Raw genomic sequence first — 16,926 nt, 5'->3', positions numbered from 1 at the left:
GTTTCCAGACATCTGATGATATTTTTAACATTTCTTTCAACACTTTATTATTACTGATAGTTTTAACTTTAAGTCCTTCGTTGTACAATGTTTTTGTTTTGACGTTGACATTTTAATGAGGGGGTTCTTCGTTTGTTTGCACTTATTGTTTTAATATTTCCTATATTTAATTGCCTTTGTTTTTTATGTTTGTAAAGAGTATCAGGATGTTCCATGCTATAAATATAACTGAATTGATATGATTTGAGTAAAAATATCTTCTAAAAGAAAAAGAACTGGTCATATAGTGTTTTTATTCATGACATTACAAATTGTTTTTCATTAAAATGTAAAAACAGCCATAAATCAGCATCAGTGTGAACGTAAAGAGAGCAGAAGTTTCCCAGTTCAAAGTACTGCATCAACAAACTGCAGGTTTTCAATCAGAAGACAAGGAATGAAAATAAAACTATACTGATGATGTTTTTTGTTTTTTTACATAAAAGGTACCTTTGATATTTTGTAGTTGTTATACAAAGATTTATTTTCATTGATGGTTTTACAGTAATATGTAGTCAACTCAAAATGAGCTTATTTGCCAATAATTACATGAGAAAATTGATACGAGAACCTGACAGATACTGAATGATTGAGGCTGACGATGATAGTAGGAAGTAAAACATTCTGATATCGATATATTAACTGAATGGTCTGTATAGCGCTTTATCACCTTTTGGTCTCCAAGCGCTTTAACATGGTTTTCCCATTCACCCATTAATGAGACAGATCACCATGCAAGGTGCTGCCATCAGGAGCACATTCACACACCGATGGTACACCATCAGGAGTAACTTAGGGTTCAGTGTCTTGCTCAAGGACACTTAGGCATGTGGACAGGAGGAGCTGGGGATCGAACCACCGACCTTCTGATCACTGGAAATGTAATAATTTTATCTAACTATCAATTTTTAAATAACGCATTATGTTGTGTAAAAAAATGAATCAGTTTTATCATATAACTGGCTTTGCAAAAAAAGAGGAAGAGTTCCTTTCAAATTAGATGTTTTAAAATGACGCTTGATAAAGCTGACTGTGCATTTTCTTCATGAAGTCACTTTCTACATATTCATATTTGCATAAATTCTCCGTGCAGCTTTACACACAGCTTCTGAATACTACAAACATGTTCATATCTCCACTGGAACATCAGCTCCTCACGTCTGAGCCCCGCATGGAGCTTTAATGCTGCGACTATAATAACAGCATTCAGCGGGTCATCTCTGCCGGAGCTACCTGCTGCATCAACCCGTGGTCTGTCTCACAGCTGAACATCAGTGACATGTTTACTCAGAGTTAAATAGGAGCTCAGAGAGCGAAACCTCAGCGCCGATGAAATAACTGTGTTTGTGTGTGCTGCAGTTGAGACACAGTGACTCAGTGACAGAGCATTCAAGTTTCCACAGGTCTCCCTTCTCTCTCCCTCCCTGATGTCATGCTTGGCATTGCTGCTGCTGGGTCACCACAGCAACATGAATCTTGTTAAAGAAATACAAAAAATAAAAGTGTGCGTGCAGTAATAACACTGCTGCAGCTATCGTCACACTGGAAGACACTCAGTCATACCTTGAAGGAATTTCAGGCTCCATCCAGCGTACAATTCAGCCTGTGCCATGGGCTGAGCTGGGATATATTTAACCGCACTGTGTGTATATTAAACCACCTTGCGGAGGAGCAGGGTGTGCGTCGCGGCAGCCTCTCTCTGGCTGCGCACACAAAGGCTGCACACAGTCAGCAGCAGCGCGGCCGGGCAAGAATGTGACCACCCAGCTCATTCTGCTGGCCAGACATCGCTCAGCGGCCGCGGCCACCGGCCGCAAATACTATTCATAACACATCCTCCTACTCTCCTGCTGCATGACGCGCAGGGCCTGAGGTGGTGGGGGGGGGGGGGGGGGGGGGGGAGTCAGTGTCACACTACTACGACTCACAAACAACAAACACTTACATTTTCTTGGCCTCCTCGTACTGCCAGTTGAGTTTCACTTTGTCCACCAAATGTGAGGAATCTTGGGAGCCAAACTTTAAGGACATGAGAGTTCAAACATTACAGGTGGTTTGACGGCACAGATTACAGGAATAATATCTAGTCATTTCAGATACATGAAGGGAGTATGAGGAGCTTCCTGTGATGTAAATCTGATCTAGTCATGATATTAGGAGGAGACAGGGAGGAGCAGCAGCGTCTCCTACCTCTCCCATGATGTCAGTCTGACAGCCAGTGTCGCAGTACTGCTGCAGGTTGCACGAGTCGCCCGCCGGTCCGGTGCCGCTCACCATCTCGCCGGTCGAGTCGCTGATCGACAAGCCGCTCTGGAAGTTAACCGTGAGCTTCGCCAGGCTCTAAAATAAAAACAGTGATCGACACAAGAACAGGGAATCAATAACACAGATGTGTCTCAGGAATACCGCAGCAGGGCGGGACAATATCTCAGTGACATTTGTTGTGTCAAATTATCATCACATTTAAAATCATCTGGCTTCAGTGTGTGCACATGAATAGATTGTGGCACGGGCAGGAAATATCTCTGCAAATGTGGCCCGACAATCAAGACTGAGTCACCATCTTGTTACGGCTCTCTTATTCAGTATTTATCACTACAGTGAATATTTTGCTTTGCTGCCAGAGTCGGGTGACGTGGTGGATGATTCAGGTGGAAATGTGATTTATTAAAAGACAATGAGGAGAAGCAGCAGAACAGTAGAGCTGAGCAGACACTAGAGGTCAGTATGGAATATCCCTACAGCTACAACAACAACAACAACAGCTGGATCAGACATGAAGTTCTGATGGTGATCTTTATATGAAATGAATGAACAGCAGCTACCTGGATGAGGTCCTGCCTCTCCTTCTCGCCTGTGGTGATGGCCTTCTTGATGCTCCGCAGCTCGTTGAAGATGGCTTGAGCCTCGTCCAGCTTGTAGTTTGTCTGGCTGCAGGACATCTTCCTGTCAATCCTGTAAGACAAAAAAAAAACATATTGAATTGAATGTAATGCACTGTGTATAGTGTATGCTGAGCGGCTGTGGTTCAGATAGTAGAGTGGGTTATCCACTAATTCAAGGGGTTGGCAGCTTAATCGAAGTGTCGTTGGACGCGAGCACCCTGCATGTCAACTCGGTCGCAACTGGTGTGAGAGTGTGTGTTTGCGTGTGTGTGTTTGAAGGGGTAAATGAAAGGCAACAATTTGAATAATGCTTTGTAAACTAATAATGTAAAAAAGCGTGATAGAAGTGCAGTCCATCTATTGAATATTTAACCGTGTGTTTACATTCTTTCCTTTCAAAATAAGAGGCTGTATTGAGTTGTCGACTTAAAAGTTTGAAACTAAAAAAACAGGTAGAAAAGATGTCGCCCTGAGCATTATATCCTCATCTTTTATTTACAGTTTATGCATATAATAAGTAGGTTTTGGCTTTTTACCTGGATTTGGGGCTAAATATGGACTCCCCAAAATAACCAAATGTAGTTAATGTGGCGTTTAAGGAAATTATATAAAATAGATTGTATAAATAAAATAAAGCTTTATACTTTTCCTCAACCCTCCAATCAGCTGTCAAAAGCGCTATTTTAACTGTTTAACAGTTTAGGAATCCAGGCATCATGTGATTAAAGCATCTACTGATTATGAAATTAAAGAAAACCACAATACACAGAAATCTGCATACTTTGTTTCTTCTAGTAAATCATCTTGTAGCCTTCAGTGTGTGTGTGTGTGTGTGTGTGTGTGTGTGTGTGTGTGTGTGTGTGTGTGGTTGGGGGGTGTCGGCTGCTTGGTTGCGAGCTGGAGAAAGGCAGCACGGTGCCTCCTCTCCTCCATCAGCGGGCCTGGCACGTGGCCTCCCCTCTCACCACAGCCCGCTTCCCTCACCCTCCTTCAACAGCAGGTACTGTTCATCCAGCCGACCCTGCCTCTTCCTCCCAAAACAAGCCCTGCTTTGTTCCCCCCGCCCCACTGGCAGGGCCTGGGAGTTTATACGTTTATATGCTCTGCAAAAAAAAAAGAAAAAAAAAAGGGGCAGTACCCACCCCTCTGTGCCTGCCTGTATTGAACCCCGACCACCCCTTTACCCCCCCCGTGTGCTGTATTTATGCTCACATTTTCTTCAGCCAGGTAGGTACTGGTTGGGATGATCAGGAGATCAGTGAAAGATAACTTTGAAAAGTTTGTCGAGATAAGATGGAGCACAGATGAGTACAAAAGAAACTGGTCTGAAAGAGATGAACTCCTGACTCCGACTCTCGAGCTCTTTAAGGAGGAGGGCGGCGAGTAAACGGTTTGCTTTATCTGATGCGACATGGCGTGGAGGACAATTTTCTATATTGCTGACAACAGCTGAGATTAGACAGAAAAAAAACAACAGCCGGAGGGTCCGTCGTGGGCAAAAACAAACCCAGAGGGAACAATAGGACGCGCACACACGCAGACAAACAAAGACACAAACACGCGTGGCGAGCACCCGTACACACACACACACACACACACACACACACACACACACACACACACACACACACACACACACACACACACACACACACACACACACACACACACGTGAAAATCTCAAGGGGAGGATGCTCCGTGTTTTCTCCAAGCTGTGTATTCTCCTGCCTATTCTGGGAATCACTTGAGTTGTGCATTATCTCAGAGATAAGGGACTCTCTGCCAGGACTCAGGAAGTGCAGAGGAATTTGCTGCCAGATATCTCTTGTGTTTTTGAAACTGCTTTGGAGCCCACCCCCCCTCACCGCCCACCCCCACCTCCCCCCTGCTCTGCAGAACAACTTCCTCTCCAGGCTGAGCCTTGGCTCCCTGCACTCCACTGGTGCATCCTCTTCCTGAGGTGGAGTCCCCTTTTCCATCAAAAAACTCCCTCCATTTGCCATTTTCTCAAACGCTCTCTCTCTCTCTTCTTTTTTTTTCTCTTTAGGGAGGCGGAGCTTCTATTTCTAACATAAAATTTTGGAGCTGCTCAGAAATGTTCCCAGCACAGAAAGACAACATGTATGCGTCTGAAAAACAACACAAACTAAGGAAAGACGTGTTGAGAAAAAAAAGGGAAAACTTCCTCTAAAATATGAGGTTTAAAAGTATCCTCTTATTTCTTCAATATCCTCAGTTTCTATGTGGTTCAAAGGGCTTTTTGATCCAAATCTTTCAAACATTTCAGGACATTTCTGCTTAGTTAAACTGAATAATGTCTACTAACATCATTAAATTGTATTGTTGAGCTGTCTGAACTGTTTTAAGAGGGGTTAAAATATTCAAAAGGGATAATGTGAATGTGAAAACCTGTAAAACTACATGTAATAGTTTAAAGACAAAGAGACGTGGAGAGGAAGATGAGAAGAAACACAAAAAGTTGAAACATAAAGGACCAAACCAAACGCAGAGGGAGTGAAAAAGGGAAAAGGCGGCTGGGTGTGGAGCAGCGGGGCCGAGTGTTGGAGGAAGGAGAAGGGTGGCCGTGGGAGGAAGGGTGGGCCTGGGACACACAGAGGCAGAGGAACACTCACTCCTGCAGGGTCTCCACTCCCATTTCCTTATACTGCAGCTCCTGCTTCACCTGGGCCAGCTCCTGCTTCAGCCTGGAGAGCTGCGGACACAAAGCGAACACCGGGTTACCGTGGATCACAATGGGCTTCTCTCACCACCAGCACCGGCCAAAACCGCCTAGTCATGACTATTCACATACAGGAATGCCCTGCCGTGTTTACACAGAGGCATGTATGCGCACGTGTGTGTGCACGCGCACCCGCACACACACACACACACACACACACACACACACACACACACACACACACACAGATTAATGTGAAATCAGCCTCTGCTGCTTTGTTTTTAATATGTCTGATATAACTCTGCCAACTTTATAAAGGTAAATGTAAATCAATGGAGTACCTCATTCAGAGGTAGTGAAAATTACTGATTGATCAAAAGTTGTAATACAACTAATGATTGATGTCTTTATTTAAAGGCTTTGTTGATGTTATGTTATGTTACATTTTATTGTAAAGAACATCAAACGATGATCCTATATATAATCTTGCATACATTTTATTTGTACTTTTATCAGAAAACTAAATACAGTCTGACCTGTGGATTCCACCGGACTCGGGTTTATCAACTCGAATCGTTTCAAACATTTTGCTGATTTTCCTTGACTTTTGTGTTTCTCTGTGTGTAAGTAGGCTACGCTGTTAAATTGCTTATTTTTCTGTCTGTTTTGGGTTTATCGTTTTCATTTCCCCTTTGTTGTGCTGGAGCATTCAGACATAGTAAAGCCATTTGGTTGTGTTTTAGTTGCTAAAAAGAAAACATCTAACATACTAACATACCAACAATGCCTGTTAGCAGGAGGATCTGGGTGATAGACAGTGATGTCGGAACTCAATATATGACTGGGAATCCGCACAGCGTGTTTTATTTTCAAAATTGAAAAGATTTTCTATGTTGTTCCCGCGTCGGACTTCTTTCAAAAGTAGACAGTCGGTCTCGGTGGAATCAAGTCTTAAGAGTGAACAGCTAAGCTAACAAGGGCAGTGCTAACATGCTGGTGCTCAGCAGGTATAATGTGAAGGTTTACATGCTTGCACTTAATATAAGACCTGATGGTGGCGCTAAATGAGAAGTTACAAGATCCTCAGATTTATTAACAATCAATTTACCTGAAAGTATCCTATGATACATAATTGATATAATCATATGAACATTTACCAAACATGATCTCTCAACAGTGAATTTTGACTGACTAAATTATTTTAACGAAGTTGCTGACTACTTCAAATGAAAAGTGCTGATTTATAGGTATTACCTACTTTGTTCACACGATCCTCTAAAAACAGTTTGTTTTGGTTTGTTCCAATTGACAGATTTCTATTGTAACATAGACGTAAGACGTAACATGACAGTTACGTCTTCCTCGAGACTTCAGGTTAAAATGTCCCTCACCCTGATCTCAGAGAAATGTCCAGCTTGGCCCTGTGAGTCAGGGACCTGGCCCCTGCCTGACCCTTTGATGATGATCTCATCCTCATCCCCTTGAGGCCCCGGGCCAGAGCCACGGTATCCTGTAGGGGCCACACCCCGGCCTCCTTCCCTGCCCAAAAGGGCCCCTCACTGCAGCCCATTGTTCTCCTCCTATAATGACTTACCCGCTCTCGTCTACAGCCTATTTCCACTTTGATTTGGTCAGGGTCGTATTTCGCGTTCGAGGACGAGCCGGAGAGCGCTGTGAACACATAAAGAGAGAGGGACAGAGGGGGATCAGCAGTTAGTTAACAGTGAAGATTTTAAGGTTGTAGGGAGCATTGAAGGGGGATCCGGTGTCATCTCCCAGCCTCTGCTGTCTCTGGACGGCCCCTGGATGCTTTGTGTGTGACAGCTGGCTGGAGTCAGAGGATGAACTGGGTGGAGGTGGTTAAAAGGGAGGGTGGGGTGAACAAGTAATGAGGATTTGGAATATTTTCTATAGATCTGCTTCCCCCACCAGTTCTTGAAGGGACATCCGCAATATAACGTGTCCCGGACAGAGAATTAGGTCAGCCAAGGTCAAGGTTTTTGTTCTCATGGAGCCTCAAGGTTCACACTTCTCCTCACACTCCATCTATCCTCGTATATGTGTATTTTTACTATAAAACACAAAGCTGTGTACAAATTATCAATCAAGTAAGAGGAGTCGGAGGTGTTTAAGGGACACGAGCTGGACTTTAGTGTGACTTACTGCTGGTGATGGAGCGGTTGTCCTCAGAGAGCTCATGGAAGAGCAACATTTCCTGCTGAGCCAGCTCCAGTCGCTGCTGCTTGATCAGGTACATCTCCTTCTTGGCTTTGAGGGCCTCCTGGGCCACCACAAGGTACTCCTTCAGCATGCGCTCCTGCTCCTGCCGCCACTGAGTCCGCGGGTTCTCGATCTGGGTGGTCTCTGACAAAAAGGACAAAATTATCAGCGAATAATCAAAAAATATACGCGTGACAATATCAATCAGAAAAGCGGTCGCATGTATGAGCAGCCCGTTCTCATTCGGAGGGGTTGGATGGAATAAAACACGACGTTCACCTGGGAGACCAGAGTTTGAGTCAGAGACAGCAAAAATAGATTTCATTGAAGTCATTGAAGTTATTTACATAACAGGTCAAGTAACTTACATGACATACAGGATGTTACGCACCGAAAGTGACTTATGTTATCCAAGCTATGATCTTTTCTTAAACCTAACCGCATGGTCTTTGGTGCCTAAACCCGAAGCATCTAACTTTTCATGCCTTGGCAAAGCAAATTGTGACACAAGTCCTCGGGTGGACTGACTGGTGGGATACCAGGGTTGAATATTCAGTGGCCGTTCAGTCAGCAGCAAACCTCACTGAAAATGAGTTGCAATGAAATCCGGTATTTGTAATATTATTTGTATTATATCCAGTATAATTTTTATAGTGTGGAGACAAAGAGCGTGGGATGCACTCACTGTTAATGTGGTCGATGTAGTAAACTCCAATTTGCTGGTCATAAACTTCCTCCCACCCGAGAGGCAGTTCATCTCCAACACAGTCGGCAAACGTCAGCGGTTTGGTGATCCTGAAAGTATTCAGAAATGATTCAGTGCAACAGAAAAAAACTAAGAGATAACAGCTTCAGGAATAATATCCAACACTCCTGACTTTTTGACCAATATTAAGATAATTTCACCCATTAAAATGATTTTCTTTCTGATGTAAGACTGATAGTTACAGCAGTATCAAGCCGAGAACTTTCAAGACCGTATTTAAGCTTTATTGCATTCCCATTGTGAAATTATGTTGAGCTATTCAATTAATATAATTTTACATTCTCCCCACGCAAATCTGCTTTTGTGTCTCCCACATTATATACTCTTTGCTGTTAGCCTTCTTCCTGTTAACATTAACAGGTCTGCAGGGTGCTCTGCCTCATTTAATGGTGTTTTCAGTGTCAATCGAGGGGAAAGAAGCAAAAAGTGAACATTCACTCTAAAGAATATTCTCTCCTCGAGCACCCCGACACTCAGCAGTCGAACCAGTCTTATGGACTACAGCTGTACTACTCTAGAGATGCATTCTCTATTAATATCATTCATCACGATGAGGCAGAGCTTCTTTTGACTTGAAACTATTCCTCCTGTGTTGTTGATTATGAGATTTAACAGATTGCAGAAGTTCTCCTTGAGGACAGAACAGATCAGTTCAGGTGGTCACAAGACCAGACTGTGGATAGTTCTGAAGGAAAGAGGACAAAATAACTTGGTTTCAAGTGTTCAGACTTTTTAAACTACAAATTAAAGCACGCTTTAATTTCCTGAGACGTTCACAGGACATTTCAAGTGCTAAAAATCCCAACATGCCGCCTAAACCGAGGAACGACATGTATTTTGTGAACATTAAAACTTAGTTAAGTCCTGAGTTTGACATGACTTTTTCACATTTTTACGCCATATAAATTAAACATTTTATAACAAATAAAGTATATGTGCAGTTACAGCAAAATACAGCCCAAACCCAAGCAGTCAACTACACAGCCAAAGAAAGAGCCAAAATTCAGATGATTCGAAGATGGTAACAGCTAAATTAATAACAAGCCCATCTTAACCTAGCAGCTAGCTAACCACGCTCAGCTTTTGATCTCCTGATCTTTTTACTTGAATTCACAATTTGGTGCACTTAACCTACTTTAAATCACATATTTAAAATGTACTCAATTGTAAATTAGAACATTCATCTTAATACTTTCAGCCTTTTTTTCCTCTGAGAGCTTTACTTTGACAATATGAAAGTAGGATATAGTCACTTAGCTGAGCTCCACCAAACCAGCTGAAAAAGCTTCTTTTATGTTGACCATAACAAATTAAAACTCAACACACACATACTCAACCAGGAGCTCCAAAGCTACTGGTTGGAGACCCTCACTTTAAACCCTTTTTCTATCGTTACTTCTCTCTGCTTCAGTGGTGCAACAAACTTCAGACATCATTTCTTTTGTTATATATCAATTATGCAGTTCAGATTTAAAATCAATCATTATGACAATTTGTTAAATACAGAAGTGATTTCAAAGTGAAAGTACAGCAGATGCAACATGGCTCTTAGATTTGTGAAGATTTGAGACTTTCAATCTGGATTAATACTAGTTCAACTGGATTTGTAAAACCTGCATATTCATTTCATTGAATTAAAATACAAGAAGTAATTATCTTTTACTGCAATATTAAGGCTTCATAAAACTCTTATTTAACTTCTCTCTAAACTTGAATTCGTAGTGATTAAATGTCAACAAAAGCTACTGTGTGAAAGTGTAATGTGTGATTTAAAATACAGAGGGCCTGGACGTGAGCCCGTCTGCACAACCTGTGACATGCTGCAACAGTGACTATGACGGGGCAGAGCTAATGACATCAGGCTGATACACAACTATCTCTACTAACCCAACACGTACCAGAGTGAGCTGTGACCCAGCAGGTCTGATGACAGCACTACATACAGTCACTGATTACCATCAGTCAGCGCAGACAAAAGGGGGGTCCGGCCACAGTGACCCCTTCCACCACAGTATGCTCACAATGCAGACGGTGCATGAGTGCTGATCCTGGAGAGGAATGCATACAACGAGGGGACGGCCCGGAGAGAGTCGCCGAGACATTCTGCACCGCATTCCTCAGGAGACGGACGCAGCAGCTCTGCACACAAACTCACTTCTTTAGATCTTTTTAAAAGTCATTTTTAGGCAAAATAAACAGTTTTCAGGTCAAATGATGATTCAAATTAGAAGAAAACACAGAGTTACTCCTCCACTTAAAAAAAAAGAAAAAAAAAAAGCTGTCATCAGGGTCTAGAAGATGTTCCAACACAAACATATTGAGGCCGTATCCGAGCTGATGATGAATGACATGTGCCTGTCAAAACCCTTCAATACCTCAAATTCAATGAACTCCTTTTGTATTTCACACACTTTGGGGGAATTCTACATGCTGCACGGCTAATGTGCAGCTTTGAATGTGCAGTAATGCAGAAGGTCAAATTGATTTTATTGTTCAGCATTTCTTCGTATGATTCTCATACGACGAGGGAACTCGTACTGAAGTCTGTCACTCATTTACTCACTCTCAAATACTTTCACAAATAATAAGATTAGTGAGAGCAAATACACTTATTGTGAAGCTGCAACTAACAATATTTTCTTTGTCTCATTTTCTCAGCCTTTGTTTGATCTTTTAAATCCTCACATTAGAGAAGTCAGAAAATGTTATGACATTTTAACTTAAAGAAAGACTTTAACGACTAACAAAGTATCAAAACACAACATTACGTTTTTGTCAATCGATTAAAACAAACGTTCCCGACCTTTTTTAATTGAAGTCGTTACGACTCATCACTTCAAGCAAAGTGTGATTTTTGTTTTTTACCTCATTTGATAGATATTGAATAATTTCCAGGCATGAAGAGGTCAAACTATTCAGGCGTTCAGTGGAAAAAATGCTAAGTGACAGAAGATGAATATCATAAAACATAAACATAATTCTAGGAATCAGAATATGATCTCTGTGGGGATAGATGATTAATTGACCAATCGTTTCTCAACATCAGTCAGAGCTAGAAACACAGGTCTTTGAATGCCACAACAAATATTCCCACTGAATGGACCTACAGCAGTTTCTTCAGTGACTTCCCAGATCCACCACAGACAGGCAGCAGCATGGTGACAGCGGGTTAAATGGAGTCTCGCATGAACTATGTGCATTCAGTGCCAAACACCAGGACAAGCAAACACGAGCGCACTCCCTGCCTGCCGCTGCCTCAAGTGTTTGTTAAAGGTAAACAAATGTCCAGACACTAACTGCACTTGTAAATACTTAAAAAACACTCAGATGGGACAGTTGCACCTTTATGTCAGGTTTTATGTAAACACCGACTGAAGGAGGAGCCGTGACGAGAACAATCAAAAAGCATTAAGTACAAGACAAAGCGAAAAATCGGCTCGTACAGTGGTTCTGCTCTATTTTAGATAGAATCAAAACAGTCGTAAAAACAGAGAGGACGACCACAAGAAGCTTTTGGATGGGAAGCTGTGTGACGTCAGAGGGAGGTTAGTCCTGAGCTGCCCTCTGACCTCCCCAGGGAGAATTTTTTTTTTTTTTTTTTAAATGAGACAAGAGGGAAAAAACATGTCCTCTCACAGATTTGAATATCTGAATGTTTGGTTTGTTACGCAGTCTTGTGACAGCAGCCACTGCTTTTCCAAGTCATGTCTTCTTGGTCTGTAACTGCTGCACAACAGACTCACACAGAGGAGGACACACAGCAGAGCACAGCATTCACACAAAAGAAAAATCTTTGTGATTCAATTCAATTCAATTATATTTTATTTATATAGCGCCAAATCACAACACAGGTTATTTCATGGCACTTAACGCATTTAAAGTCCTTACAGCAGAACTTTACAATATTATACAGGGAAACCCAACAATTCAACAAAATGTCTGTCCATCAGTCCGTACACGTCTGACGGAGAAATAATTGTGTCATCAGACTGACACAGTGACCCTGAACAGGCCTGTGTCCGCTGACACTGTGAAACGACCAACAACATGCCGAGAGGAACGCAGGTCTGACACTGCGTGGCTTTTTAAGGCTAAACACTTATTTCTATAGTAACTATATTCCTATAGGATTATTTTGGAGCTCCAATGGGATTACTGTAACTCTGCAGCAGGTGCTGGCACAGATGACCAGGGAGTTTTTAGCTGTGCAAGCAAGTGTGACTCTCTGGATGGAAATGTCAGTCTGTGGGTTGGCCCGTCCACCACTTTGGTCCCGACTGAAATATCTCAACAACTACGGGATGGATTGACATGAAAATCATTACAAACATCAGAAAATCTCCAGAGGGTAAATACTAATGACTTCAGGCATCACCTGACTTCTCCCCTCTCGCACCACCATGATGTTTATATCTGCGGTTCTGACTGAAGTGCCTCAACAGCTATGGGATTGATTGTTAAACAAAGCTATACTTTCATTAATGCTAATTAGTGCTAAATTTGAGCATGCTAACAAACTCACTAAAGATGGTGAATATGGTAAACAGTATTTTAGATACATCATTTTGAGCATGTGAGCATGCTGGCATTAGCTTTTGAATTAAAGCACTCTAGTGGCAAAAACTACTCGAGTCGACCGATACTGGATTTTTTTTTTGGGGTCGATACCAATATAAGGAGGTAAAAAATTCAGATATCGACCGAGACATTTGTGACAGATAAATGTATGTGTGACAAGTTATGTAATGGAGGCAGATTATTTTACAGTTTAACAATAAATTCTATTGTTCAGTAAAAACATTTGCACCAATACATCTGTGTATCTGTGTGGCTAATATTGGCCAATATAATCTGCCAAACGATAAATCGGTCTGGCTTTACTAACTCCACCAAACAGATGCTCTAACATGACTCGACCATGATCGTACACTCCTGGAGACTCACTCCTGTTTCTCTAAAACATTGTTTTTGTTTTCATGTATTTCTATTTCTCTGCCATGCAACAAACTTTGGGAAAAAAATTAAAAGCAGACATCAGGTTTAGTTTGTTGAAATTTTAAGAGCTGACCCAGGTAGTTGATTGAACAATGAAAATAAAATTGTAGGATTTGGATCAGCTGCAGTTTTGATCATCAGTTATTTTTCGAGCAGAAACAACATTTGGCTCCAGATTTTCTTTCAAAGTGAGGATTTTTTTCTCCATTTCCCAAAGTGGATATCTTTAGACGATGGCTGATGGCAAACTCAGGCCTGATGGCCAGATATGGCCCACTTTATATTTTCTATGGCCTACGAGTAAATCCCTGTCTGGTTATAGTTTCACTGTTTCCATCTTTAACAAATACGGGCGTGAAATTGAAATAAACACCTGATGTCTGCTTGAAATCGTTTTTAATCGTATCATAAACAGACCGGAACAGTTTTAATAGGTTCATCTTGTATTTTGCTGTCTGAGATTAAAACCATAAAAAGGGGGGGACGTGATTAGTTTGATCCAGGTGCTAATACATCTATTAATATTAAAGAGTTATTTAATTAATTGAACAGAACACAGGCACTCACAGATCAATACATTCCAGTCTATTGTGGGCAAAAACAGATAGCTGAAACGGTTTTAGCCACAATAAACTGGAATGTATTGATTTGTGAGTGTCGCTTTTCTGTTCTTTTCGAATTACCACTACATTATTATGCGTGTTGTATTTCTTGATACTTTAGTCATTAATTGATCGAATATTCTGTGCGGCTCTCGAGCCTCCAGTGATCGTCCCACACGACCTTCTTGCTCATGAGTTTCAGTAGCCCTGCTTCAGACTGCTGATCCAACAAAGCAAATAATCTGAAGATGTCACAGAGAACACTGAAATTAACCATTGGTTGCAGCCATTGTTCTTACTATATTTTCACTTTTGTATTCATCCTGAACATAAAAAACAATGAAATGACATCGCGGCATTAGGAAGAGAAAAACGCTGAAACATCACTACATAAAAATACTGGCGTGGTTGGTGAAGCTGCTCAGCCAGCAGTCAGTGAATGAGGTTATTATTAAACGCCCAACGTTTTGTTCTGAAATTTTACACATTCTCCAGGATCCACTTTCAATCTAAGAGGAAACAGAAAATGAGACAGATATCGGAAATAGAAAGAATAGAGACCGAGAGAATGACAAGCATGCTCAGCTGTGGAGGACTGAAATGCTGCAGGGTCTGCTCGTGTCCTGCAAATTCCCAGCAAAATATATTTAGTTGTTGAAGACATTTGCTAATTCTAGAATAATCTGTGCCATCCTGGGTTGTCCCAGAGGATATTTCTATCCCCCTTTGCATGGGAAAGGCATGTGAAACTGGAATCTGGGCCGCTGGACCGGGTCTGGTTGGGTCATCCCAACCCGCTCCTTCAGCCTTTGTTCCTGGGCTACAACAATTAAGATGTGCTGGCGAGAGGACGGCACGTTCCAGTAAAAAATAATACTGCTTCTTCCACTTCATTGCAGGACCCAAGAAGCTGCGTTTAATACTCTGAATTTGGGTTGTTCTCCTTCAGCCTGATCACAATGAGCTCACTAAGATTTGACAGCCACATGTTTTGAAGCAGCTCACAAAATTCAAAGGGGCCGTCTGTCATACGGTTCACTCGGTTCACATTAAATTAAAAAACATGCAGCTGATTACTCCTCCGACTGTTTTAAATGAGACAGACATTAGACAGGATGCGACATGCAATACATTTTTGACACTGGTGTTTGATTGTGTGATGGTTCACTGTATAAATACACCAAACAGCAGCGTGATAACAGAGCCGGAGTCGACCACAGCAGAAGACTGTAAGTAAGCTGCGCGCCTCAAATCTAAATCACAGTGACAAACTTATGCAGCCACTAAAAGCCTTTTATCATTCCCGCAAACCAGCTGCTGAACCCCACAAATAAGACTTGAGGCTTGACCTCTGGATAACGAGCATCTCATACGTGACCAGAAAAACACCAAATGTGTTGACAGCGACACGATGTCGCAGACGGGCACGAGGCGATAACAGAAAATTATGCATGTTCCCCTTTTAACTCCATTATGTGCCACAAATGCCACCTGCTTCCATTCTCGTATTGTTGGCGGGTGACAGACGCTGGGAAAAAAAAGAAAAGAAAAAGGCCACAAGTGTTGTTGGCCTGAAAATTCCTTTCTGTGTTAAAAAAGAAATGTGAAAACAACTTTGGGAGGAATGCCGTTTACGTCCGGCCTCTCTGAGGGACGGTGCTGCATTTCAGAGCAGCTGACAGACGGACCGACAGACGGACCGACGGACGGACACCCGCTTCTCCCATTATGCGTTGAATATTATGAAAATAGGTGTCTATAATTAGACAGAGATTCCTGTCTCTGTACACATTTAGACAGCGTCTGGACACATGGACGGGGCTTGTCTTCTTGGGAGTGGAGCAGAGTTTTAAAAATGTCTGGCTCTCAGGAACTCTTTAAGTCTGATAAAACTCAAATACAGATAGACTACTATAGACTCAAATCTGAGTCTGGCCAATACTGGACTGATACCTTCCAGTGCCGATACCGATATCGGGAAGTAAAAAAAATATTTTGCTGTTGATATATCGGCCAAAATGTGAGAAATATAAAAATGAGGTAAGATGTTTTACTTTTTTGCCCAAAATGACATCTGTGCATTCAAACAGTGAACTTCATTGTTATTAGTTATAACTATGATAAATATAAAAATTGCAATAGAATAATTTTACAATTACCCCAAGCATCTTTTTCTGAATAAGTTTTGTTACATAATCAATGCGTATCAGCCAAGATAAACGCACATACTGATAAATCTGTGACAGGCCAATAAAATCTGTCACCAGAAAAATTGGCTGGGATCTAGTAAAAACGCTCAAGTAGCTCATTAAAAGAATGCATTGAATAATACAACATATGATCCGTGTGAAGGAACCAATGTAGCATCATAACCATAATCAATTCAAAATGAATCCCTCCAATATCTATATTCACAAATGCTCGTCATGGTGGTGAGAATCTTCTTTATGAGCATTCAAGTCTGTTCCTTCCCTTTCCTGAATCAAAACACTTCGTTTTAAAAGAACAGTTTGATATTTTTTTCAGTGAAGAGTTGGATGAAAAGATTGAAACTCTCATGTATGTTCGGTAAACTTTAAACTACAGCCAGCAGCTGGTTAGCTTAGCTTAGCAATAAGGCTGGAAAAAGCTGTCCAAAAATAACAAATCCAACCGGCATGTCGACGTCTTAGTAAATAATATGTTCCTTATCTTGTTTATTTAATCTGTACAATACCAAAGCGTAAAAATTACAATGGC

General features: G+C 41.6%; 1 protein-coding gene across 3 annotated transcripts in view; it reads right to left on the bottom strand.

Annotated features, from left to right (window-relative positions):
- The window catches only part of wwc3 (WWC family member 3), a 33,224-nt gene that overhangs the window by 9,866 nt on the left and 6,432 nt on the right, over positions 1-16,926 (bottom strand). For all 3 annotated transcript variants that reach the window (XM_069150784.1, XM_069150785.1, XM_069150786.1), the window contains exons 2-8: positions 8,510-8,619; positions 7,768-7,968; positions 7,199-7,275; positions 5,558-5,637; positions 2,865-2,994; positions 2,230-2,379; positions 1,985-2,058 (exon numbers count right to left, since the gene is read on the bottom strand). In XM_069150784.1, coding sequence (XP_069006885.1) covers positions 1,985-2,058; positions 2,230-2,379; positions 2,865-2,994; positions 5,558-5,637; positions 7,199-7,275; positions 7,768-7,968; positions 8,510-8,619 — 822 coding nt within the window. The remainder of the gene's footprint in view (positions 1-1,984; positions 2,059-2,229; positions 2,380-2,864; positions 2,995-5,557; positions 5,638-7,198; positions 7,276-7,767; positions 7,969-8,509; positions 8,620-16,926) is intronic.

This window comes from Embiotoca jacksoni, unplaced genomic scaffold (assembly GCF_022577435.1).
Source record: "Embiotoca jacksoni isolate LCO1_2020_lvr unplaced genomic scaffold, fEmbJac1.0.p SCAF_16, whole genome shotgun sequence".
Classification (NCBI taxonomy): domain Eukaryota; kingdom Metazoa; phylum Chordata; class Actinopteri; family Embiotocidae; genus Embiotoca; species Embiotoca jacksoni.
Note: the sequence above shows the minus strand (reverse complement) of the source record. Positions and strands in the feature narration are given on the sequence as shown.